Below are 26,838 nucleotides of genomic sequence, written 5' to 3' on the forward strand. Positions count from 1 at the left end.
GAGGGCAATTCACCACAGTTAATAGCAGGACCACGCGGCGCGGCGTCCCCGCTCCCGGCCATCCCGCGGCGGAGGCGAGCGGCCATTTCTACCCGCGGCGTCGGGCTCCGCCGTCCATTTCCGCGCGCGCTCCCCCATCACTCGAGGCTGCGGGGAGAAGCCCCGCCCGCCGCCACGGTGCCCCGGTGAGCGCGGTCCGCGAGGGGACGGCGCCGAGCAGCCGCCACAGCCCGGCCCACCCCGCCCGGCCCCTCCCCGCCCGGCGCTGCCCACCCCCGCGGCGGCGCTGCCGGGCGGTGCGGAGCGTGCGCACTGCGCTCCCGCGTCCCCCTTCAGCCCGGCCGGCGGAGTTGCGCGTCCCGGCGGCGCTGAAGATGGCGGAGGGTGGCGGAGGCGCGCCCCCCCCCTCCTGCTCTTCCTCCTCTTCCTCCTCCTCCTTGAAGGGGCTGCGGGAGCAGATGGGTGAGAGGGGAGGGAGGGGGTTCGGGGGCGGGCTCGGGCGGCCTGAGGGTACGGAGCGGGGCCGCAGCGCGGGCTTTGTGCGGGGCAGAGGCCGGGGAGCCGCTCCCGCCCTACCGGGCCGGGCCGCCCCGGGGCTCCGGCCGTGCGGTGCGGTGCGGTGCGGTGCGTGCACCGCCCGTTGCTCGGACGTCCCTCGGTTTGCAGCTCCTGCAGCGCCTTGGTCCTGGCGGTGCGCCTTGGGACCCCTCCGAAGTGCCGGAGGAGGGGACAGGATGTGGCATTGCTAATCAGAGATGCGATAATACTTTCTGTTGCTTCTTTCTTTCTCCCCTCCTTTGTGTGCTGGCTGAAGGTACCCTGCGCTGCTCTGGTTGTGTCCTCCCGTTTTCACGTGCCTATTTATTTTTAAGATCCCAAATAACTACTTTGCGACGTGCTCGATGCGTGTGCCAAGCACGGTTCCGTAGCACTGCTGCACGCACAGCTTCGTGTGTGAGCAATTATAAAGGGTGAATAATCCCTCACAGCGATTTTTTAAAAAGGGTATCGTGCATTTTGATGTCTTGGTTTGATCTAAACTAACATGGGCTCTGTGCAAGGACTACTGTGACAGCCTCCCATAGTGTTTGTGCTGTGTCTGTGCAATGACATAAAGAAGAGTGCTGGCAAAAGGTCCCAGGTGCTCCATTCTTCTTCCCCGTGTTCTTTGTCAGGAACGTTGCCTAATTACTCTTTTTATTTCTCTGTTGAAATTAAGACAAGGTAAGCCTGGTGCTTGAGCGAGGTAACAGCCAGACAGAAATGGTGCCCCTCATTGCACAGGCTGTGTCTGCTTCACCCGTATCCTCCCTGCTGGGTCTGCAGCATTGTGCTCTCGTGCTGCATTTCTGCACAAGTCCTCAAGAAGAGGATACTCGTGTCTGCTGACAGCTGTCATGGCCAGGTTTAGTCCCAAAGCCAGAGGTGAGATGTTCTTTAACCAGGTTCTTTAGATACACATGCACATGTTATAATGTGCCCATCATGTTTAAAAAATAAAAACCCCTCACTAGGTCCTAGAAAGAATAGACTTCGATTTATTTATTTTCTCCCCTGAGGGGAATATAGGAGTCATTGAACCAGAGCCTAAACCTCAGCTTACACAGAATGCATTTGTACCACTTAGTGCTGGAAGATGAAGTCAGTGCTAATGTGAGCCGAAGCAGTGCTGCTGTGAGCATATGCTGCTGCAGTGCCACCCCTGATTTCTCCCTCGCTATCTAGGGAGAGCAGAATGTTTAGAAATAGTCCTCACAATCCAGTGTCTGACAATGGAATTTGCAAGATAATTGCCGTTGTGTTTGCTACTCTTTTGCAGGGTTGTGAGCAGCTTACCATAACACTTCCAGCCAGCCCCTGCTGTTCTGTGGGAAGTTGTGTACTTGGCTGTGTCGTCTGGAGAACAAATGTCTGTACAAACAGATGTACCCTCAGACCTTTGCCTGTGAACTTCTGGTTGGGCATTTCATGTCTAAGACCAATAAAGACAAATAGGCAGTGCCTTGCTCAGAAACTGTGGCTCCCAGACAGGACAAAAAGGATGTATGCTTTGTATGAGTTATCTCTTGAAATTCATGCTAGTATTCACTTAAGGGAAAGGTGTTTCTTCCTGTTAGGGTCTCAGCTGTAATTAAGGTTCTGCAGGCCGAGTCACTCTTGCAGTATCAGTGCTACAATTCCCCTGCAACAGTTTTCTTCCTCTTTACATCTGTCCAGTCTTATTTCATTTTGGTAGATGACAAAAAACAGAGTTTGCTTCTACAGCTAGAAGCTCGGTAGCATTGCAGCCAGTGATGCATGAGCAGGCAGCTTCCATTAGTATATATAGAATAGCGATTACATACGATGAAAAAGCAGCCCATAAATGGCACTTTGTTACCCCGTTCTTATGATGCAAGCTATTGTTATTCATCAGGGACAAAGAGGAAGTTTGCTCAGATTCTAACAGCATAAGCACTGAGCTTGTAAAGATTGGAAAAAGGGAGATGGCCAGTTACCTGTGGCTTACCAGGTAGGTGAGGTTTTTGTGAGTGGTGCAGGTCATCATTTAAGCTGATGTAGCCTAGATGTATTTTATTGTTTTATCTTCATTTTCAGTGGAATCCTGAGATCTCTCATCTTGTCATTTGCAGTATCTGTGATGGGGAAGAAGTGTTTGCTTTCGCCAGAGCTTGGCAGCTCAGCTGCTAGGATGTCACTTGTGTGCTGAGTCACCATAATGCAGGTGGTTCAAAACATACATATTTAGTATATTAAAATGCTCTTTCACTTCCTAGACCTACTCAGTCTCTTGGGAATCCTGTCTCAGGACTTGGAACAAAAACAAAGTGCCTTTCTCCAGTTGTCCTTCCTACAAACCTAAGCAGAGATGTAATTCCCATTGCCTTTGTGGCCAAGCCCAGTTTGGTCATAAGTTGTTTGCTGCAAGAGCAGCTCCAGTCAGTCTGATGGGTTGTTTCTCCCTGCCTGAGTGATTCTATGGCTTTGTCCTTACCTGGAACACAGCTCCTGGTGATTTTTTTTTTTTTTTTTTTTAATATTAAATACATACATACAGAATTAGCACTGAGAGAATTTTTAGAGAAAAACAAACAGTGGTAATTACTTCCTCAAGCAAATAGAAAGGAACACATGTAGAGTTGTCTCCAGGTAATAGACAATGTGTCTTCAGTGCACAGAACTCATAGCAACAGCTATGGCAGTACTGGAGGACTCTTTGGCAGAGTTCCACAGCAGGTGTTAGTGAACAGATCACTGGTTGGCACCCAGAGGTACTGCTTTGGGACCCAGCAGCACCCATCAGACGAGTGATGGGCTGATCATCAGAGCTTCATGTTGGAAGAGAGAAAGAATAAGCTTTCAGATGTAGATCCTCAAGAGCTTTTGGATTTTATGGAGTAGTTGTGACTTAAAGGTGGTTTTCAAAACTGTAAGGCAAGGAAATTGGTTCCCAATGGCATTGTGATGCTACAGGGAAGAGCATCTTCAGCATTCGGTTGTTGTCTGTCTTGGTGGAATCTGTACAGATGGCTCAGTCTGCAGTCCAAAACTTTTGAACTATTCAAATGTCTCAAAACATTAAAAACATGAAATCCTCCTTTCTGTGAAGTTTAAAAAAAAAAAAAAAAATCTTAAAAACATAGGCACATACAAAATACTTTGGGAAACAGCATTCCATTCTGTACGTGCTTGGTGCGTTAACGTTGCAAAAGATACATTTGAATTCCATGCTTCCATTTAGATAAAAGTGTTACACAAACAATGACTTGCAAGGATCACAGCTGTAATGGTGAAATAGATGCTGTGGTTTCTGCTGTCCCTGAGTACACAGCCTTAAAATGTGACTAGAATTAAGGACTGCTTTTTCTTTAGGCACATTTGAAATAAGATCATTTAAATTACTGATACTCCGTTATTAATTTTCAGTTATTAAAAGTGCCTGTAGTCCTGTTGTGAAAGGATGACAAAGAAAGTTCTGAGCATGCAGTTGTAATGACTTTCTGAACATGATGTATCAGCTGACTTGCTGTACTTCAGCAACAAACTCGGGACTTCAAATGCCTGATCTACCACAAATGAATTAGAACTGTTTAGCTCCTAATTATGTCTCTTACAGCCAGGTAGTCCTTAACTCATGATATGCTTTTGATGTGTTCATGTGTGCCTGTCAGATAATTAAAACCGTTGGGGATGCTGGTAGTTAGCTTGGTACCACTGGCAGTGTTCAGAATAGCTCTTCTTTCCTCATAGTGTTTTTCTGCCTTCGTAATTCACAGGGAACTTCTAAAATATTGCTTTATGAGCAGTATTTTAAAACTTTATGAGCTTTATGAACTGGCTGTTAATTCACTGACACCCTCTGCTGTTTAAATGCACTGACCTGAATCTTTGGAGGGAGCAGGGGTGCTGCAGTGGCTGTGAATAGCTTCATCTGCTGTGAGAGTTATATCTGCCTAGGAGAGTTAGGCAGTGGGCAGGCACCAAACAGGAGAGCAGAAGCATTTATCTGCAAGGAAGTGCTTCAAGTGAGCAAAAGCAACCAGGCTGCTCAGGGCAGAGGGAAGTAGAGGATAGGAGAAGTGAAGGCAGTGTGAAGGAAAGGAATCATAAAATATATGTAAAAACTTATTTTTCTTCTGTGTTAAACCTATCTCTTGTTCTGTCAGGCTTGCATACGCCTATATATAAGCATGTAACTTATTGTGTAATCCTTTCTTTTCACAGTGAATCCACTTGGAACCATGCAAGGACTTATTATTATATTACTTCATTTCATTTAGGTGTATTAGAATATTAGGATATTGGAATTTCCTCTCTGCAATGATAGGTAAACAGGGATTTCTGCTACGCTTATGGAGGCTCACGAGAGATCTCCAGTCATAGCTGATGCCATTAGCATTAAAGCTGTATCTAAAAGCTCTTTAATAGCAATCACTCCAGGTGGATGAAAGCTTTTCTTTTCTTGTTTGTTTAACAGCAAGCAAGTGGAGTTTGTAGTTGCCCACCCACAGAAGCTTTGTGCTGAAATACTCTTTACATCCAAAATGTGACTGTAATGTGTTCTGCTGGAGAATTTTACTGAGAGCACAAATATTTTAGTGCCCAGCTCTTTCACTGAGAAACATAATGGTCTCTGTGTCTAGACAGCAAGGAACCAACAGCAGTGCATGGCTGCTTGCTGCAAAGTGCAGGTGGGATTGTAATGCTTCTGTGTCCTTTATGTAGGAAGTGTCAGGTCTAAAGAAAGGTCACTGAGCAAATCAGCTTGGTAAGCACAGTGCAATAAACAGATTAATAACTAATGCCAGGTAGAGCAGGGCAGTGATTGAAGTCACGTTAAACCTTGCAGAGAGTGGGGATTGTGTGAACTGGAGAAGCATTTCCCAACTGAGAATAGACTGTCTGCCATGACTCAGTTTCACTTCTTTCAAGTGGTGAGCACCAGTGTACCTGGCCAGCAGTGAACCCCAGGCTGCAGAGCCTGGTCTGTTCTCCAGAGCACGTGGTGGACGTGGCTTGTCAGCCCTGTGCAAATCCTCTATGTGCATGGAGCGTCTCACCATGGCTGGAGTTGGTGACATCTCTTCTTCCTCTTTAAGCCTTGTGCAGGCAGGTGCTTTCCCCGTTATTTAGAAGCATTGCTCTGGGCTGAGCACTGTGAGTAAGGTTAGAATAACAACATGAGAGATAGCAGGATTCTCTGTAGGAGGTACGTTCAGTGTGTATCAGCAGCATTGGAACAAAGGATGCTGCTCAGCTGGTGCTGTTTTCAGACAATGCTGTAGCACCTCTGACCACAGAAAGCTTTTGTAGGTGGCTGCCAATTGTTGTAACAGCAAATTTTGATTCCTTGTCTTGAGCTTTCATTCGCGTTCAGTTTAGGTTGTATTTTCTTTTAGGGAAACACATAGAGAGATCAGCCCACAAATGCACCAGCAGCCTTCCTGGTGCCTTGCTGGGGCTGCATGAACATGGGAGTGTGTCCTTGAGATTGCTTCAGCCATAGCTTTTTAGATTTCCTTATAGGAAATAAGTAGTGTTTTGTTAGATGTGGGGATTTTTGTCGTGTTTCCGGCTCATGATCTGAGCATGGATCTTTTAAGGATAAGTAAAAACTTACATTCTTGCAGATGCGTCTCAAACATTTACTTGTTTTCTTTTCGAGCTGCTAACTCACAAGCTGCAAGGCAGTTATGTCAAGCAGTTTTGCAGTGGGATCAGTACTGGTGATGAACCAAAGAGGTCATCCTAAGCTGCCTTGAGCATTGACAAGAAAACCAGATTGTAGCAGTGAATTAGGTTTAGAAATAGGCTTAAATACTGCAATGACAAATGTGGGGGTAGACAAGCACACGAAGGTCATAAAATAGATATCCCACGTAGGGAATAAATATAAAAAGAAAGGCTGCAGGTGGAATAAGGGCAGAACATCCAGCAGCTCTCTGTTCTGCTGAGGCTGAGAGACAGCAGTGATGTTTTTGGGAGATCTGTGAGCTTCCTTCCCATCTGCTGGCTGCCCAGGCAGGACAGAGGGCCATCTGCCTGCCAGCTGCTGCCGGAGGAGCCGTGTCCCTGCAGCCCCAGGTGGGATGGAATTGGGGACATGAGTTTAGCTTGGAGAGGGGGCTGCTCTGCCCCTGTTTTACTGAGAGGTTGTGTCCCCGTGCTGAAGAGTAAAAAGAGTAGAAGAATTGTGTAAAAGCACAACCCAGTTGTGTAAACTGCTCAGTGTATGGGTTTGTGTCTGTTTGTCTTAACCTGTGTTAATTAATGAGTGGAAATCAGCTTAAAGGGAAATGCACAGAAATCTCAGCCTTGAATCCAAACTTCCTCCTGTGTTCCTGAAAGCGTTTGGGGAAACCATGAGTGGAATTGGGATCTGAGGAGTGGTTCTGAAAAGGATCTCTAGGATGTAGGAAAGGTTGGAACTCGGTGATTTTTAAGGTCCCTGCCAACCTAAGCCATTCTATGGTGAGAGTCCCTACAGGACAGCAGTGGCATCTTGCAGATTGACACGGTCCACCGTAAAATCAGAGATGTTTGCTGAGAAAATCCGCATTCATTCCGCTCTGTGCCTTGCTTATTGGCTTCTTGGTGCCTGCTTTAAACTTTTGGATATGTATTTAGACTTATAATGCTGCTTAACTTAGAGGAGATCCGTGTGAATGCAGAGGCAGTGCAGGCACCAGCGAGGTGTGCTAAGAACAGCAGTACCCCGTGTGGCCTTCAGAGCTGCAGCAGCAGCCAGGAGTGTTAACCCGGTGCAAGGACAGAAATAGAAACCAAGCTGTATTTTTAGCAGCAGTCTGCTCAGGGCATATTGGAAACCTCATGAGTGAGGGAAGTGGCACCGTGCTGTGAGTGGGGCTGCAGGGTGGGCAGGGGGCTGCACACGTGGCCATGGGTAACACCGGGTCTGGGCGCTGTGCTTGCTTTCAGTCATACAGGATGCTGCCCTGCATAACAAACACTGTAACTGACACACGGAATGCTTTGGCTGAGTATTTCTAGGCCTGTCTTTTCCTCTGTGTCCTTTGCAGGCTGTTTCTGCAACCCACTTTCCTGTTCTATAGAATCTCCGGTGATTTCTGCAACCTGAATTATATTTTTAAGATGAACTGATTGCCTTGTAGATATGACACATTTTTAAAAGGTGCCTTCTAATCATAAATACCATCCAAGTGTTTGTGTTTCATTTTTTTAATGAATAAACTTAATCACATCTAAAAATACACAATCCATAATGGCTGCTTTGTTCATCAAGACTTCTGTTAATAAAATACTTCTGCAGATGAAGTAAGATGAATTTTATACCTCCTTAAATTACAACGTGCTTCTTCCTGCAGCTTTCATATAGAAATTTGCATGTTTAAAGTTTTGGGGAGTACAATAAAATCCCTGTGTTGGTTGTCTCTAGAACTTGGTTGCTAGAAACAGCCTCAGAGATGCATTGGGTGCAATTGAGGAAGACTTTGTTTGGGGCTGCAATGGAAAATGAATTCAAGACATGGCAACAGCTGCAGGTGACAATTTAGAGTTGCTGAATAAGCATTGTAATCAGCATTTATCGCTGACATCACATGGGATTAAACACTTGGAGGTGATTGTTCTTGGCCGTGACCTTAGGAGGGATTATTACTGTGGCAGAACAAGTTGTCATGGCAATACATGAAGGGAAAGAGGCTCTTCCTTCCTCCCTTCCTGTCTGTATTCCCCTATTAAAGAAGGAAAGCCTGAGATCCTTGGCAAAGTTTTGGTTTTTATTTATTACTAACACCAAATCCTACTATTCATTCTTCATGTTACGGTTTAAATTGTGGTTACTTTCGTGGATTCTGCGATGATGATGGCAACGTGTCACTAGAATTGTAGAATGGCTCATACTGAAAGGGACCTCAGGGATCATCAGGTTCAATCCCGTGCTACAGGCAGGGCTGCCAGCCTCTAGATGAAGCACTAGATGATGCTGCCCATGGCCACAGCCAACCTGGCCTCAATACCTCCAGGGACGGAGCATCCACAACCTCTCTGGGCAGTCTGTTCCAGCACCTCATCGCCCTCTCAGTGAAAAATTTGCCCCTGACATCTAATCTATATCTTCCTTCTTCTAATTTAAAACCATTCCCCACCGTCCTATTGCTATCTACCCTATCACCATCTACTGTTTTACTGGTGTCAGGGCTTTTGCTGCAGCGCTTCACCTTCGTACCCTGAGCGGGGACAACATGAAAGCTGGATACTGAAATAAAGCAAATCTGCGAAAAGTGATACAGCAAAAAGTCTCCCTGACTTCCAAATGGCTTTTGTTATTTGGTGAAACTGATACAGCTGGCATTTTATTTCTGTGTGATTAACTGGGAGCTGTAGCCCTGCAGTCCTCTGTATACACCTTGGTAATGCACAGTAAGGCGAATTTTGGAGTCTAACTTATAATTAAAATTTGTTTTTGAGGACCCAATTTCAGTTGTACACTGTAAGCATTCCTTAATAGCTCACTTTATACCGCTGGCCCTCTTTCTGTTTTGCGTCATGAAATAATGAAAGATGCTCAGAAACCTTTCCCTGCTTGGGTCTCATCAGAATATTACTCTACCACTGCCAGCAGTCTGCCATATATCTGTTTCAGCCTGCCAATATGTGAGTGATGGGAAAGAATTCTTACTAAGTCGGACTCGTGACTCTACTAAATATTTTTCCCTGATGAAAATTCACTATTAAATAAGTTAGATTTTTCTTGAAACTGTTTTTCCTACACATTCTAAAGCATAAGCTTTTGTCTCTGCTCCTCTTAAAAGTAAAAGCTGCGCTACCTCCAAAATCTCTTTGGAAAGGTTAAGAGATCAGCAGTCTCAATTTAGTAATTTAATAAAAGGATCTGCAAACTCAAATAGGATTTGATGCGTTTATTTTATGTATTTAATGAGTCTTGGTTTTAGAGATTGTCTTCAAATGGAATGTTTCTTTCCTGCAGTTGCTGCAGCCCAAGCCATAGCAGATGAAAGAAGAAGCCAAAGTGGTGTCAGCCCTATTGCAGTCCAGACCTCAATAAACATAAGAACAGCGACTAAACCAGGTATAATTATTGGTCCTTATTCTTCGTGAAGTATTGGGCTCACAGGGAGAGTTACTGGGGAGAACAGGAACACGAAACTTCCTTTGGGGAAGTTTGATGCCATTTGCTTGGGAGATCAGAGCGTGATGTCCCTTGTTAGATGGGTCACAGTCAGTGGAGGTGTGGTTCTGGTAACAGCTTTTGGTTTATGGCTTTCAGAGTTCGACTGGTAAAGTTGATTATTGTTCCTGTAGGGTGTCACAATGAAGATGAATCCATTCGCGGTGTTCTGGGATGCTTACCACTTCACTGCTGGCTCAAATTCAAGTGTTTGTAACTGCAAAGACTGGGGCAGTCTTGGTTCTGCTTAGCCTGCAAAGTGGCTGTCCTGCAGCACTTTGAATTTGGCATGATGCCCAGATAGAATTTTCCTAGATTCCTGTGTTTCTTGATAGTAGGAATTAATACGTTCAAGAGTAAGGATCAGAGCTGAATTTGGAATAAGCACATGTCGTTACAGCACGTCTGATGTCTGTTCAGGCCTTCTATTGACTGTACACAGTGGCCTTTTAATCTGCTGCATCCTTTCTGCTGCACTCATTAAAAATATAGGATCGTCTGGAGTAAGGGAATGGAAAGAGGGAAAAGGAGGGTATTCAGCTTCTTCTGAATTTTCCATTTGAGCACTGTGATCTCTGTATAAAGTGAGCAGTGCTTTGCTGGTGAGTTTCTCTCTGAGAATGTCCTATAAACCTTTCAGTTGGAAAGGCTCAGAATCTTTAGATTTCAGTGTTCAAAATAACTGACAATTACATGTTTTCAATTTTTCTTTTGACAGTGATAGATGGTTCCACTCTAAGAACAGAAGAAAGGCAAAGACTGGCCAGGGAGCGCAGAGAGGAGAGGGAAAAGCAAAACGGTATTTTCATGTACAACCTTACATATAATTTCTGAAAATCTTTGTGATAACATAATAGCTTATTCTCTTACTCTTTGTTCAGTCACTTATTTTTCAGCTTGCTGGGGACAGACAACAATCTGCCCATGGTATTGTTTCATTGACCATCAGTGAACCTGAAAGGAGAAGTATTAGAGTTGAGAGGAAAATATTCCAGAGATTTGTGGCTTCTTGAAGCTGTATGTCATTTCTGACATTCAGTTTTCTGGAGACCACCAAGCAAAATTTGCTGCCTTCAGTGCCACAGTGCTGCCACAGTGTTAACAAAAACACTTCTGAAATAATAACCCTTAGCTTAGAACCACTACCTGAACAGGGAGGTTTGGGAAACACCGATTCAGAGAAAACCAAAAAGAATATAGCTAGTGGAATGGCTTGATTGCTTTGAACACTGCTTTTCTTGTTTCCTAGAACACTGAAAAGATTCCTGGATTGAAGTGACAGCAGAATCTGCTTTATCTCAGCTAAGAATTGAGAATTAAAGTGTAAAACTTTCACCCAACTTTATATTGCTTTAGATGTGAATCTCAGTTTATATACATGCAGCAAGAGATAAAGGGTTCCCAGTGTGGCCTGCAGTCCTTACTCTTAGTCTCCCAGCTGCTGAAGAGCAATCTTTTCCTGGCCTGCATTTCTGTGTTGCTTAACATATGTGCAGACACACATAGGAGTGGGAACAGAGAGAAAATAGGAGCAGGACATATGTAAATCTAGAAGTAGTTTGGGAGCCTTGTATGTAGATAGTACAAATGCATTGTTAATGTAATTATCTTGTTTCTTGGCTCATTTCATCTGTCTAGCCAAAGCAAATACCTTTGCTGCGTATTCAACTGCTGGCTTTTTGTCCAGGGAGCTGAAGCTTCCTGCTAAACTACACAGCTGTGGAGAATAGCAATATGATTTTGATCTCAGATGCAGTATATCTGCAGGGTTTTCCTATCTTGTTACTCAGTGCTTTACATCTTTCTGTTACATCTTATTTAAAAAAAATGGGAGAGAATTGCAAAATACAAAAATTCCACCCTTTGATACTCAGTTGCTTACTAAGATTTCACTATTATGATGGTGAGAAAGGTGTGTGTATAATATAGGTTATATACATATCCTGACTTTCCTGTCTGGACTGTGAAGTGTAATGGCAGAAAGAGTTCAAATTCATTGCCATCCTGTGGACAGAATTAAAGGTATCTCTGTCATCATGTGCAGCGTCATCCAGCACTACTAGCTAATCTCGGTGTAAGTTTTAACTTTAAGGGTTGATAATTTTCCCTGGTGATAGATTTACTTGGTAATCTTTTGCCTGTAATCTATACTGTCATATCAATGAATAATTAAGTTTGATTTCAATTTTTTCTTTTCAGCTGCCAAAGAGTCACAAATCCTCGAAAAGGAGAGAAAAGCAAAACTCCAGTATGAAAAACAGTTAGAAGAAAGGCAGAGAAAGCTAAAAGAACAAAAGCAAAAAGACGAACAACGGAGGGCAGCTGTAGAAGAAAAGAGAAAACAAAAAATAGAAGAGGAAAAGGTATTATGCTTTGAAGTTCTTTAGTTATGAAAGGGTCAATTGCCAGAAGCAATGTGTCAGCAATAAAAGCATAACACACACACAATGCTTTTGTAAGCCAGCTGTGAGAACTTGCAGTGGGTCATTGATAAATAGGGTGTAAGCCTGGCTGGGTGTCTTCTGAGAGTCCAGCTGTTGTTACACTGTTCTAGGAATTGGGGTGTGTGTTTGGTTGGTTTTATTACCTTTTTTGTCTGGTGTTTCATTCTCTGTAATCAGCTTCTGGGTGTGTTCAGATTGATATTCCATTTGAACTTCATGGAATAGTTTACATTTTTGAAGAATAAGCAGAAATGTTTGGGGTGGGCCTTGACCACAGCCCAGTGCAGTATTGTCTCTTCAAGCAACTGCTTTAAGCATATAACATGCATTATGCTTCATGAGGTATGCTTTAAGCCTACAGTACATTTACTCATGACATTTAGAAGATGGTGGGTGTGTTTTAAATAGGCATGGTGATAAGCGATGGCAGGACTAGCTGATGAGTGTTTGTTTGGGTTAACCTTGTCTTGTACTTGCTCCCTGGGAAATGATGGTTATGCACAGTTATACATCTGGCAGGTAAGGAGATAGTGATCTTTACAGTTGATCTGTAAGCCTCTTTTTCAACTAAAAAGTGAAAACAGATCTTGACATTTGGACTCTGACATTAGAAAATAATTGCTTTTAAAGAAACTATCTTAAGGCAGTGTTTGTCAGCAAGATCTCATCTACACTTGTAATTCAGCAGATAGAAGGGCATCAGAAAATATGCAGTCTGCCACATTCTTGTTGGATACTTTAGCCAAGTCTTATTTAGTTAATCACCTTTAGATAATGCAGAGGAAGCACAATCACAGGCACTGGAAAAATAAGTATTCTCTGTCTCAGCCAGATTTGAAGACAATTAGGCATGGCTAGGGTTGAGACACCTGTCTTCAAACAATTACTCAATTATTCTGTACAGTTGTGCAACTGATTGCATTGATATTTTGAGTTGATAAATGATTTTTTCATAAAGCAAAACTTTTACTGTGACTTTCAGGAATTACTGCATAGCAGATACCTCATGGAAATATAATCTGCAGGTTACAGAAAGGTTACATAAGGGCGAGGTGGTTTGGCAAGGAAAACCCTTTTACATTTATCTTTTTCTGTGTATAGAGAGTATCCTTCCTTCTAAGCTTGCTTTGCATCACACAGTGACTGTGACAATCTGTTGTGAAATGACGTTGAAAGAAGGTGAAAGTCTTCTGTCCTCAGGAGGGGGAAGCTTTCTGATAACGAGTCCCCAGGCATTGTGCTGTAACGCATCAGCAGTAAATACGGCCTCAAACGATTGCTTGGGATGTGACTTCCATGCAAAAATCTGTGTTGACACCTGTGTAGAAAGCTGGCTGTTAATGGAGAATAAATGGTCCAGCATGGTTCAGTCTGTTTTTATGCACAAGAGCTGGAATTCCCACACAAGCGCTTACTGTCCTGGAGGCAGGAGAGCTGTGCTTGGTTCTCTGTCCTGTCAGCAGTGATCGCTGTGTGCTGCACCTGATGGATGTTTTCTGCAGTTTTGCCTTCACATCTTGCTATTTCTGGTTTCACTGTATTTGTATTAATGTCCATATCTGTTAGTACTTGGCCTGTGTTTTGTGTTGTTTTCTGAAAATACAAATAACCTCATGCTGACACCTGGTATTTTATGCTGGAGAATTTTCAGCGCCTCTTAGAACTAACTGCAGGATGTAAATTTAAAGAATAAGCAATTATTTTTGTTCAGTTTGGACTTCATCCTTATTTAGAAAGTAAGTAGTGCTGTTTACTGAATAGGAAATCTGGTGGCTATTTTAAGTAAAGAGTAGAATAGATTATCTGTGGTTTAGCTCAGCCTAATTACGTTCACAGTTTTGAAACCATTAATTGCCATTAACATTTTTTGTGTGATGGCTTTTGCAACAAAATTTAAAAAAATAAACCAGCAACAAGTTGTAAATCTTGCTGTACGTTTTGTCTTCTGGCATACCTGTGCTTTATACTTACATAGATAGCTTCACAGAGGTGTTGTTTGTTAACAGGAGAGACATGAAGCAGCTCTTCATCGTACCTTGGAACGGAGTCAGCGACTGGAAACACGACAGAAGAGATGGTCATGGGGAGGATCTGTAACTCCAGATTCAGAGAGCAAAACGGGTAAGTAGCACCTTTCCTAGCATAGCTAGTTGCAGAATATTGTGGGTGTAAGGCAAGTGTGGTGCTGTTCATAGAGACCTGAGGATCCTTTCCTGTCTTGGATTTTATAACAGGATCCATGAGTTGGTTCCTATTAGTGTTGCTGAGATATAAGCTGGTTTTGACTTTGGAAAATGGAAGTTGCCTGGCAAATATATACCTGGCAGCATTGCATTGGTAGTTCCCACACGTCAGATAAGCAAATTGTAATATAAAATTTTAAAATAATTCTGAAATTCTACGATAGTTCTTCCATTGCAGTATGTATAATGTTATGCTCAGAGTGGTGATAAACATGACCCCAAAAAATCATTCTGTAGTATTCTATCTAAAACATTTTGAACACATTAACCATTTTAGAATACCAACTGATTATTTGAATGACCAGTAATGGGCAAGGAGGTGCAGTGGGCAGTGTCTGAGCTTCCTGGAGAACAAGTTGTGTCCTAGATTAAGTGATGCATCTTAACAGTTTCTAACTGAAGCTCAGATTGTTGCATGCTTCTCACAAGTAACTATTTTTGCTTGTAAATATTCTGAAATCAAAGCAGCTAACCAGGATTGTATTGGGAGGGAGGCTTTTATGTACTGCCTAGCTGAAGGGGAATAAGTAACTTAAAAATCTGTTATTATCCAGGAATAAAATAAAGCCAAAAACTCTTCAGCCTACCTTCTGAATTGCTGCAATTGAACCGTGTGTTTCAGCTTTTGTTTTTAGTAGCATTTTTTTCTGTCAGCTTGAGTGTTGGTTTGCAAGTGTTTGTGTATAACATGTTTGAAAGTACTTGCGATAGGAATTATCGTTATGATCCCCAGCTTCCCCAATCTTAGCTGCCTTACGTTGTTTATTTTTATACCCTGTGACTAAGCTTATGAACCTTCTTCTTCCACAGAGCAACAGACCACAGATGAAGGTGAAACTGGTGGTATTGATTTCCAAAATGTTCTTTTTCTGTTGTCTTACGCTCACTGCTAACCTTTTAAACTTGAGTTCTTGATTCTCTGAAACTAAAGAAAACCATCTTCGTGTCGAACTTTTCCTGGATCTTGGCCAGCTGTACAAGGAATATGATCCCTAAGTGGAAAGCAGTCCTCTATGTTTTTAACTATCCCTCCCAGCTAATTAAACTACAGCTTAAGTCATGGCGTCCTGAGGGAATTTTGAAGGAGAGGATATGAGCATTTGCGTTTTTAAAGATGATGTGGGGAGGAGAAATCCTCAGTGTATTTGACCATAAATTTACTGAGTAGTTTAAGCTTTCCTTTTAAAATGGGAAAATTTCAGTCCTTTCATTGTTTCCTAATTTTAAAAAGTGGGCATTGGTTTAATTTTTGTTTGTGGGATGTCTCTTGTTGGTTTTGTTTGTTTTTAACCAGCAATTGAAGTAACAGTGGTAAAATCAGACCATTTGTTGCTAAAACGCTGTGAAAGGGAATGGATTCTGTGTGAAGTTTCTTTTTCCATGAAGGATTTTGCAAGCCAGATATGTCCTGTTGTCTAACTTAAGTCTGTATATTAAATGTATTTTCTTCATATTTCTATGTTTGCCAGTGTACAGACTGAGCCATTCATAGAAACCCTTTGGAACAGTAATGTATTTGTGAAGTCTGTATGTTTAATATGCAGTTATTTCATGTAGCTAGTTGAAAGCAACAGCTCTCAGCTGAGAGCCAGCCAAATCTGAGTACTGAAAATCTGTGCATGCTCACAGCATTACTAATTCAACACAGCTGTCTCATAATGCTGACAATATGAGGCTTGAAAACGCAATGAAAATCTGAGTATGATTTAACTACCATGGCTTATTCTGGCTGCACAGGAGAAGCATGTGCATTTCATTCTCTCATCCCTTTCTCTGCACAGCATGAATCCTTCATTTTCCCCAAAATTAGCCACTTTCCCTGTATTGGCTTACCTGTTAACCATATGTTCCTTGGGTACACATCTAAATGCAATTACTGTATTTCACACTACCAAACGTCATTGAACTTAGAGAGCAGGATATCACATTTGTCTTGCATGTTTAGAAAAGCGCTATTTTTTTTCTCCTGTATTCTTTAATTTTAAAACTGAACTAATTTTAAAGCTAAACTTTTTATCAAGCATAAAATAATGCCCTTTGCTCTCTCCTAATTGATGTGAGGAAACAAGTCCTGTCTGTCCTTTGATCGTGGAGGAAGACTCGGTCCACAGAGCTGCTGTAGCACATAAAAAATAGACAGTGTCTTCCAACAAACATGCTCCTAATGTGAAGATAAAAACTTAAGCCGTGCCTTAAGCATCATGAAGTAGAAACAGGAAGAGCACCCATGTTCTGCTATATGAGACAAATTTGAATAATTTGGCACTGATTTTGAAAAATTTGACTGTGGAGATAAGCAGCACAGTATTTGACCAGGACGCTTTCATGCATCCACACTGTTTTGAGCTTTGTTAGTTTTTAGATTGTTTCCAACATACAGCTGTCTTTGCTGGGCTGGAAAATCATGACTGGATTCAATTCTTTTCATATTTATTCCTGTTTTAGGCATGCCCTTTGCTTCCTAACTTTCTGGGAGCTTGTTGCTTAATGGTTGGTAAAAATCTACACAGAAAAACCCCCATAGGGTAAGATGCATAAATCCAGCCAGATTTCTAAGAAAAATCTTTGTGATCTCTTTCACCTTATATTTGTTTAATTGCTGGAAAGAGAACAATTACTTGTGGATATGGGGAAGATGACACCATGTGAGCTCTGCTGCATTACGTCACTGTGGCTGAGTGATGCACCTGCTCCATCAGCACGGCTGGAGCAGATTTCAGGATGGTATTTTTCCATCATTAGTTGCTGTGGATTTGGGATTAAAGGCTCCATTCCCATTTCTAAAGATGAAGAACACCAGGAGGCAGATTTCAAATGTTCTTTATTTCATGTGCTGCGTCTTTCTTGTCTTTTGAATTGCTGCAGAAAAAAAATAATTTTTTATATATACAAATAAACAAATACATATATATAATTTTATAGATTTATAGATATAAAATGAGGCGTCCTTCCATGATCCAGCCACGTCAACAGCAATATGCAGGAACGTTGACTGGTAAAGCAGCATTTGTGGTGATAGAGGTGATGTGCTCTGGAAGGTAAAGCCCATGTAATGGAACATTTCACCAGCCATCAGCCTTTCTGTGTTATGTTCAGAATGTGATTCACTCAGGCTGCACCAAATGGCCTGAAATTTAAAAATTGATGAAAGCCCCAGAGTCAAATGCTACGTTAATGACATTGCTGTCAGTGCTGAGATGAAACATGCTGGGTGTGGGTCTGCCAAGAGAAGTGGCAAGGCTGTGTAATAAAGCATCCTTAATGACAGAGCCCTTATAAGTGAGGGAGGTTTAGTGATGACTGCTGAGCAAAACTCGACATTTGGATTCTCACACCTGGAGACTTGTGCTATTAGAATAGAAATTAGGCTGCTGCATTCTCTCTTTTCTAAGCAAGGGGATTCCTTATCCTAGTAGAAACTTGAACTAAGAGGCAGAGAATCTGATTTTATGTTGCCTTATTTTATGCACCCCATGAAGGCAATGTCCTTGCTCAGTGAAGCTCTGTGAGGAGCTAGGGCTGAGGGCTGCCCTCTCTCATAGTGATACATTTAAGATACTGCATTTCACAGCTCATTACCAAGTTACTGATTCTTTCTTTGGCTTTGTTGCCACAATTAGTTTTTCCCTTGCATTAAATAATAACAGCTTTTTAGTACCATATGGAATGATGCTACGTGCTTCTTGCAGTTGTAAGTTATAAAGATCTTAGACAATTAATGCAAGATAAACTTTCCTGGAGGGAAAAAAAAAAAAAAAAAAAGAAATCTCAGTGTGAATAATGCACTTTACCAATTAGATTTTTTTCAGAAAAGTCATGAATTGGGGTATTTTTCTATCTGAATGGTTATCTATACACTATACTTTTTTGCTTTGAGTCCCCTAACAGCAGTTTCATCATTTATCTCTGCTAAACAGCGCTGACCACCTTCAGAAGTTGTGAACTTGCTGAAGTAGAAATACTTGTCTTAGTGTAATTTTTCTCAAGGCAAGATTTAAGCTTCTGGGTCTCAGTAGATCACAGACCAAGGCTCAGGCTTCATGCAAGTTGTGAAGTTCTAATTTAAACTGAGACATGTGTAAATATCTCCATGATGTTAGGAGGCATTTGACTCCCTCATGCTTAAGTTAAGGTTTGAGCTGTGCTTTTTTTCCCCCTTTGTTTCCCTTTTTTTGAAGCAGCCACTAGAGGGGAGTGTTTCCCTTCAAAAACACCCAGATGTAAGCATTATGAGTTCCTGGTTTATTGCACATAAAAAACCTTTCAAGGCTGTTTTAGTTATCAGAGTACTCAGGCTTCATTCACTAAATACCATTTTTGTTGCATTAGGAAAATCTAAGCTCACATCTTAGTTTCTTAACTTGAACGATCAGAGATTCCCCTTTCTCCCTCTTACTTCTTTATTCTCTATCACAAGAGCTTTCAGTCTCTTCAGCTTCAACTTCAGAATGTGCTTTTCCCTTCGCGTGGCTCTGTTGCTTTATGAGGGAGCCCCATGGCCTCTGGTGTTTCAGGAAATCTGGGTTGGGTATGTGAACCACAAGTACAAGCAAAGGCAGGGATATCCATGGAGACCCTGTGCTCTTGCTGTAAGGAGCTGCTATAGCTTGGTAGCCAAAGGGAAAAGAAGCTGCCTCTGGTGAGTAGAGCTGCTTTTTCCTTTGACATTACTTATGCACTAATGAATTCACATTAATCATCTCTGCAGTTCAGTATGCCAGCAAAATCAATTCTTTCTGTTACATGTATAGAATTTTTCATGTTTATTATGCTGCTCCTCATTGCTTTATGTGCAGTACTGTTTTCTTTGTAGTGAGTTTCCATAGCAATAGATGCATGCTTTCCCAAGGTTTTCGTTCTGTGGAGTAGTTTGAAATTAAAAAGCAGGTCTTTATCAGGTTAGTGGTGAACCTGAGGTTTTTGCAGTATGAGATATGATATTATACATGTCTGTGTATGTGTTTGTATGCACAAATAGATTAATGCTTCCCAGTACAATTGTTTCAGAGGAGTTGGAAGGCTGCTAGGAAACGTGGGCTTAAGGAATAGCTTTTTCAAAAATCAGGAGATTTTTAAAATGAAGCAGCTCTTAGAAGTAATTGGAAATAAGAATACTTTCTTGGCTTTCTTCAGGACTTGCTTTCATCCTTCCAGAAGCATTTGTTGTTTTTGTTTTGTTAACTAGTGACTGAATAGCTGGTCTGACACAACCTGAGTAGGAGTTAGGAAGGGAGAAATCACTGTTGCTCAGGGTGTGATGTTCCCTTCTCTGTCTTGCAGTCTGGTAGCAGCACCCAGCCTCAGCATTCATCTTTATGTGTTAGGAGCACAGGGCTTAAAGTCTCTTGTTTGCATACATTGCTTAAAACCTTGGCTTTATTCCACTAAAACTAAATTCCTTTTCTGTGCTTGTTGCATCTGATGCTAATTGTATCAAGAACCTTCAATGGAAGAAAAAACCAAACACCTCTGTTTCTCGTTAACCAAAAGCTAAAGTACCCTTCGGATGTAATGCTTCCCAAGCTGCCTCAGGAAAGCGTGGAAGGTTCTTCCTTAGGTATGAAGATGAATTCTAAAGTAACCACTTCTTTACACAGCCAGCAAGCGGTCCACCTCCACAGCAAACCTCAAACCAACAGAAGCTGCCATGAATAAACGTTTGTCATCATCTGCAGCACTTTTAAATGCTTCTGATCGAAGTAAGTGTTTGGGTTTCTGTTGGTAGCAGGTGTACTGCTTACCTGCTGCCAGGGAGGGGACAGGAGGAGGAATGATGCTCCTCTTCCTCCCTTGCTCTGTAACTCAGTTCCTGTTTTCACCTCAAATGCTTTTTATGCAATTTGTTAATCCAGCCTGACTGTTCAGGGGTTTCACCCAGTTGATGTGATCTCTGTTTAGAGGAGAAGAATGACGGTAAAGATTGCTGTTCTTTGTTGCTTTGTTGTTTTCTTTAATTATTTCTGGAATCACGTGACCAAAGTCCAATCTTGGTGAATGATTGATTCCCAAATCATTTCACTGCTTTTAGAGGGTTGCATGCCTTAAATTACATCCTAAATTTTCAGCAAACTAAAAATAGTACAAAGAATAGTTTGAGTTGTTCTTTCAGACAGTCATTTGATTGCCTGTGTGGAGGGAAAGAATCAAGTTAGTTTTGGGATCTTTGTTTTCTGCAGGTCCTGCACTCTATAAACATGTGCTTTCTTTTTAATCTTAGGATTTTGCTATAACCAAATAGAAAAGAACGCATGAAATGGGATTTTGTTTGGGTGGGAATAGGTTGGTTTGTTGTGATGTGGAGTTGTAGAGCAGTTATAGCCGGGTAGGTGTACCTTACTGTGCCAATATCAAGGAATAGAAGTGGACAACAAGCACTATTCCTTTGGTTGTTTGTTTTAATGGATATCTGAGGGTGTTTGTGCTCTAAGAGATCAGCTACAATTTCTGTGGATTCCATTGGAAAACGCTTAGTGTGTATGTGCAAGCTAGCTAGGCTAGAAAAACCCCTATCAAGCATACCAAGGGCACAGCTAGCAGTATTTTTGCAGGTTGAGGTTGGAAGGTGATGCAGCAGAAAAACTTGTATTCGTACACTCTTTGCCTGCTGGGGAAACTGGTGAATTTATATCCATAGTGACACAGCTGCAGGGGCAGTCTCTGAGTCACTGGGGACTGCTTGCAATCTGAAATGATTTTTGTATATAATGCCTGCAGGGTTCAGCTCTGGGTATGAGTCAGAAACTGCCATAGAGTACAAATTAAGCACCGAACAAAGGAAGACAGTAATTATCAATTAAATGGAATTGCTTTTCAAACTTACTGTCTACCTTGAAATTCTCTGTGAATTTTTGTTTGCTTTGGAGAGCAGAAAAATCTCAGGTGGTTTGAAAAGGAAGAAATTTGGATAGAATCTTCTGAGTGCTTGGATCAGCTGGGCGTAGAGGTGATAGACTGACAGATTTAGATCGCAGCAGTTCTTTGCTCTTCGTCTGGTGCTCAGGAGGAAATGTTTGCTGAATAATGACTAAATTCAAATGACAGAGGAAAATACAGCTACAAAAATGACCAGATTGCTTCTGCCTTGTGTATGGGAAGGTGGAGGGACAAAATGCTGAAATGAGAGAGGAGCTTCTCCCTGGATCAGTGGGGGATTTCCTCAGTTGTGTTCTCTGTATGTGCTGAGCTGAGCACTTTGTTACACCGAATGTGAGCATTTTTTTTCCAGTTATTTATTCACAGAGGCATATAAGGATGACCTTAGTAGGTCAAAACATGAAGTCTGTATGACTGGCATCCTGTCTCTATGATAAGCAATGTACAGGAGTAAAAGAAATAATGCTTATGTGGAGTAATTCTTCCCTGATCCAGTTTTTCTGCTTCTGAAGGATCTGTAGTACCAAGTGACTTAATTGTGCTTCTGTATCTTTGGGTGCTGGGACTGGTGTTGGAGGGGACTTCTCAGCTTTCCCATAAAATTAATCAATGCACTTTCACTTCCAGGTACCACAAAGCGAAGCGCCTCATTAAACAGGCTGAATAACAAAGTCCCTCTGCACTCTCAGCAGTCAGCAGTCAAAGGTTCACAGGTGGAACAGAAAGGTGCTAGAAACGACTCGGTCTGGAGAGTTGGGAGGCATAGACGGGATATTTGAAGTTGACTTTAAGCCGTGCCCCAGTTTCACTATACCTGTTTTTACCCATGCTTTCATTGCTGCAATGCACTGAGGCAAAACAATAGTTACGAGCATTCCAGTGCCAGATATTGGGTAACCTCCTACAAATCATGATTTCTCCTAAAAGGGGTAGGGTGGGGGGAGAACAGACAAATGGTAGCCAAGCCATTTAGCCTACGAGAAGCTACTTCTTCATAATGATAGATCAGTGTTTGTAGTAGATTTCTTGGCAAAAGCAAAGCATGGGAATGGCAGCTTAGAAAATTACATATGTAAGTGTCGTGTTGAAGTAACATTCCTTACGCTTGGTCTCTAGGAGGAGCAGAAAAGAAGAGGAGCACATCTTTGAATAGAATGAGTAGTAAACCCCATTCTTCTCCTGAACTAGAAAAAGTGAAAAAGGAAGAAAAAACAGGTGGTTTGTTTCATAAAACTGAATACTTCTTTTAAAACCCATTCCCTGTAAAGTTTGGTTAGGACTGCTTCCACTTGTTTCCTTTGGTTCTGAAACCTTCAGGGCTTTTTAAGGGCTTTTTAGTTACCTAGTGCTAAAGATAAAACAGTAAAGATAGAATTTCTTCCTTTGGACAAAAAAAAAATCCTGTAAGAAGGACATAATTTTGTTGGATTGGACTCTAAACAGACTGTAAGTTGTCCCTTTGCTAAGAAGAGAGATGTGTGATTGGAAGCTGGCAGGACTCAGCTATAGTAAATGTCAGTGATGTGTTCACTTCTTGGTTAAACCTTACTTCAGTATTTTTTTGAGCTCCCTTTCATGGTTCAGTTTAACAGCATCTTCTCTGGTCCTGCTGCTGGTCTAAACTCTGCATGTGAATGGTGGAGGAAGCCAGTTACCACTTCACTCTCTTTTGTTCTCTATTCTCACTGTTAAAATTTCTCTTTTCTAGCACCTCATCCTAATGCAGAAGACTAGAAACTTCTCTAACACTCTTTTTCCTTTTGAGTTAACAGTTCTGAAACTTTCCTTTTTAGCAGCTGTTGCCAGCAGTGGAAACTTTATTCTGTTTCAGAATCTTTCCTGTATGGGAAAATGCTGGGTGCCATGTGAATCTGTGAGAGTGTTGCCTGGTGATAATCATTGGCTTTGCTTTGCAAACCTTTGTATCACATCAGAACACCTTTCCTGCAATCCAGGGTGTATAGCTCTGAAGAGCTGGTAAAAAAACTTCATGTTTTAACGGACTTCAGCACTCATTTCTTTTATATGCATGTCATTCTACTCATTAATTTAATTGGTATCAAGCAAACCAAGGACAAGTGCAGCATAAGAGATTTGCAGCATTTAACCTTTCTGAGCTTTTAGTTTTGGTTTCCATCTCCATGACTTTGGTGTTTTTCTTCCAAAACTGTTACGATTTGCAATGATGCTTACAAACCTCCTTTGCTTTGTACTGCTTGTCTTTTTCATTATATGATTTCATGTTGGATCCTTTTTGATTTGTTCCCATCGTTTAGCTCGTCGTTCCCAGGTCAGTCCTCTGGACAGTAGCATAATCAGTCGCCTCCTCGCCCCCACTCAGGCCTCCTTAGCTAGGAGTAAAAGTGCTGCTACATTGTCGGCTGATGGACAGGATCCCTCAGGTAACAGGAAGGCAGCAAGCCTGAAAGGTTTTTGCAATTGTTCTGCAAACAAGAACATAACAGTAACTAACTGTGCTACCCATCAGTGTGAATCAGATACCTGATATATGGTTATGTATAATATTACTTATCCAATGTTTTCTTGGGTCAGTAACAACCAATTCATATGCTGCGTTGCATGTTTGCTTTGCAAAACCAGAGAATAATACTGGCTTTTAAATTATGGTGCCAGTTTGTTTGTTTGTGGTTTTGTTGTTCTTAACTGACTGAGAGATCTACATTGGAGTGTACGCTCAAATGAATCTGAGACAGACTGGTCAGAAAACAGTACCAGGAAATTAAACAAAAGGGGGGAAAAAACAACGAATCATCTCAAAGGAGGCTGAAAGAATAAGTGCAAGGTCTGGATTTCTTTAGTGGGAGAAACGTACAAACGTGGGGAAGGAATGGCCTTACCATAACGGCTGGGAGCCCTGAGCTGCTTCACTCGGGCTGACTGTAGGCATAGAGGCACACCAGCAGCAGCACATACTGGCTGGCTCATGCAGTTTTACACTGGTCCAAATGGAGCTGGTAAGCTCACACAGTGGCTCAGCTCAATAGTAGCACAGGAATTTCTACATCATCTCAGCTGCAAGCCCTGGCTGCATCCCACATGCCTTGTAATCGTTACTGGTGTTGAGCATACCCCAGTAAATACGTATGTGGAACCGATGCAGAGTCCTTTCTCCTCTCTTACCCTATAACTTGTGTTCCCAGTTTTGCTTATTTCCTCTTTAGTAGATTCCTCCATCTTTATTTTTGATCTTATGCCACTTAACTTGATCCTTGTTGGTAACGGTAACATTTCTGCACTGCTCCCCTTGTATGAAACTCAGGTTTTTGGTTTGTAGTGGTCACATTTTTGCACACCTATCTATATGCCACTTTTATTTTACCATGAATATTTCAGTTTGTGTCGTGGGGAAATGCCATCTTTTTCACTGTTGCTGGCAGCATGTGACTTACTCACTATTGCTGAATTAAAGATAACTTACTGTCTTATCAGTTTACTTAAAAGTACTTTAGCACAAACTAAGCGCAAACAGAATGCAGTTCTCCTTACACAAATGCTTTAAATATAAAAATAAAATGTATTTTCCATAAAGTGACAAAACTAATTGCTGGCATCTGTCAGAATTTTTTCATACTACAGATAAATCACATCTAGTTTCAGATTTTTACATATATGTATGCTTTTCCATCTATAATTATTTTAGTGAAGAAAGTATTTAGACGATACAATGTTGAAAGAAATTGTATTACTTGTGAAGCGATTGACAGTTACCACATGAAAGCTATTGTGGTTTCACAGTTGACCCTTTTCTCTTGATATGGTTCTTTTTCTCAGCATAGTTTGACTTGGTAATGTGGATAAAGGGCACAAATATATTGTAATATAGGGGTCAGAGAGGCAAAGTAGAATAAAATAATGTTGCATAAATGCTGATTTCACAAGATAGGTTTGTAAAGTAGTGCTCAGATTCCTCATGTAATGCTGCTGTGAAACTCTTACAAAAGAAGGAAGATTTCCCCATGAGCATGGGGGGGAACGTGCTTAAAATTTGAACCAGTCATGAAGAACTGGTAAAGAATTATGATAAGCCTTTAACACTGTTGTGAAGCATTTGTGATAAGATGCAGCTTGACTGGAATCAAAGTAACACTACCATATTGCTTATTTCAGCATTGTTTGGAAAAGCATTTTATTTTTATCTCCGTCAGATTGCTGCTTTCAGAGCGGTTTTGTTCTTAGTGCTGCTGCTTCCAAAGTACTAATCGTGTGGTGGTGGTGTCTGTGTCCATGACCCATTGCAATGTGCACTTCCTGTGGTGTTTCTCTGTGCGGTTTCTAACACACAATCTTTCTTTTTCTCTCTCTCCCTCTTCCTTTTCTCCTATTCTTATGCTGTGCACTTGGTTCTTGTTTTGTCTTGTCAAATTCCTAACTTTTATAGAATCTCACCTCTGTCCTCGTTCAGCTTCAGCCAGTTCCATCAATTCCCCAGTCCCAACTCCTAAAGTGCCCGTGCGCAGTCGTAGCATCGACAGATTGAAGTCCTCTGTATCTTCATCTGATGCAAGTTCACCAGATCCAACCCAGGTTTGTTGAAATTCCAGAGGAATTAGGTTTGTATTAATTCGGGGTTTGGAAGCTCTCAGGATGGGATCCTGATTCAGCAGATGTCCTGTATCACTTCATATATGCTTCAGAAATACAGTATTGAAACTGCATTGCAGTTTTACAGTCGTTGATCATTCCGGTATTTTAAAAGCAAGCTGTCTGCTGCTTGTGGCTCCTGAAAGATAATTTAGATAACATCCTGACTGGGTCTGTGTTTTGGAACACAGAAGTACACATTGCTGAAAATTTGTGTGCTTATGGCAGCAGCTGTCCTGTCTTTAACATATCCTGTAGTGAGCGTTTTATTTTTGTTTATCTTCTTAGAAATCAGAGACTGAGAAACCATCCCCAGGTTCTGGGTTGCGTCGCCCTTCCTCTCCATCGGTGTCTGCCCGTAGAAGATCCCCTTCTCCTGCCAATTTGGTGAAGCGTCCTCCATCACCATCTGCAGTTAGGTGTGTGTTCTGGCTGGATCTCTCAGCTCCGTAGTGTACGTGAGATTTTCAGCGTTATCCCTGAAAAATGTTCTTTACTCCTGCAGACAGAAGACTCGCCCGCCTTCGCCTGGCATATCAAAACAGAGGCCGCCATCTCCTACTCCGATCCATAAACCAGCACCCATCCAACGCCCACCTCTCACACCAGGTGTTATCAACATTACCAAAAAGAAAACTGAAGCAGAGAGCAAACCAAAGGAGAAGAGCACAGAAGCAACAGGACACGAGCAAGGTGCCCCATCAGCCTTGGACAGGGATGCGGGAGCGGCTAGCACAAAGACCAAAGAAGGTGAGTGCCTTTCTGTGGCTGAGGCTCTTATTCCACATATGTACAGCGTGTGCTAGATCTGGTGGCTGCCCTCTGTCTGTCTGGAATTTTTTCCCTGGGGCTGTAAGAATTCTTATGCACATAACACAAGCCTGATTCAGCTGCTGAGTGTACTTGGTGAAATTAGGCTTTGTAGCTGCAGGTAGCGATTATGTGGCTGTGGGACATAAGCTGTTTTTTGGTGTTAAAGTGCCTAATGATGGCATTGTGTTTT

The 26,838-nt window shown here is 42.0% G+C and overlaps 1 protein-coding gene across 1 annotated transcript in view; it reads left to right on the plus strand.

The window, feature by feature from the left end:
- Nucleotides 1–373: 373 nt before the first annotated feature.
- The window catches only part of MAP7D3 (MAP7 domain containing 3), a gene marked incomplete at its 3' end in the record, with an annotated part of 33,052 nt that continues 6,587 nt past the window's right edge, over nt 374–26,838 (plus strand). The window contains exons 1-13 of the mRNA XM_079541998.1: nt 374–462; nt 9,473–9,574; nt 10,392–10,472; nt 11,873–12,036; nt 14,124–14,238; nt 15,171–15,203; nt 19,958–20,059; nt 21,861–21,959; nt 22,350–22,448; nt 23,510–23,635; nt 25,633–25,778; nt 26,124–26,254; nt 26,341–26,585. Of these exons, the coding sequence (XP_079398124.1) occupies nt 375–462; nt 9,473–9,574; nt 10,392–10,472; nt 11,873–12,036; nt 14,124–14,238; nt 15,171–15,203; nt 19,958–20,059; nt 21,861–21,959; nt 22,350–22,448; nt 23,510–23,635; nt 25,633–25,778; nt 26,124–26,254; nt 26,341–26,585 (1,531 nt within the window). The 5' untranslated portion in view covers nt 374. The remainder of the gene's footprint in view (nt 463–9,472; nt 9,575–10,391; nt 10,473–11,872; nt 12,037–14,123; nt 14,239–15,170; nt 15,204–19,957; nt 20,060–21,860; nt 21,960–22,349; nt 22,449–23,509; nt 23,636–25,632; nt 25,779–26,123; nt 26,255–26,340; nt 26,586–26,838) is intronic.

Source organism: Tetrao urogallus, assembly GCF_951394365.1.
Source record: "Tetrao urogallus genome assembly, chromosome: 13".
NCBI classification, from domain to species: Eukaryota; Metazoa; Chordata; class Aves; order Galliformes; family Phasianidae; genus Tetrao; species Tetrao urogallus.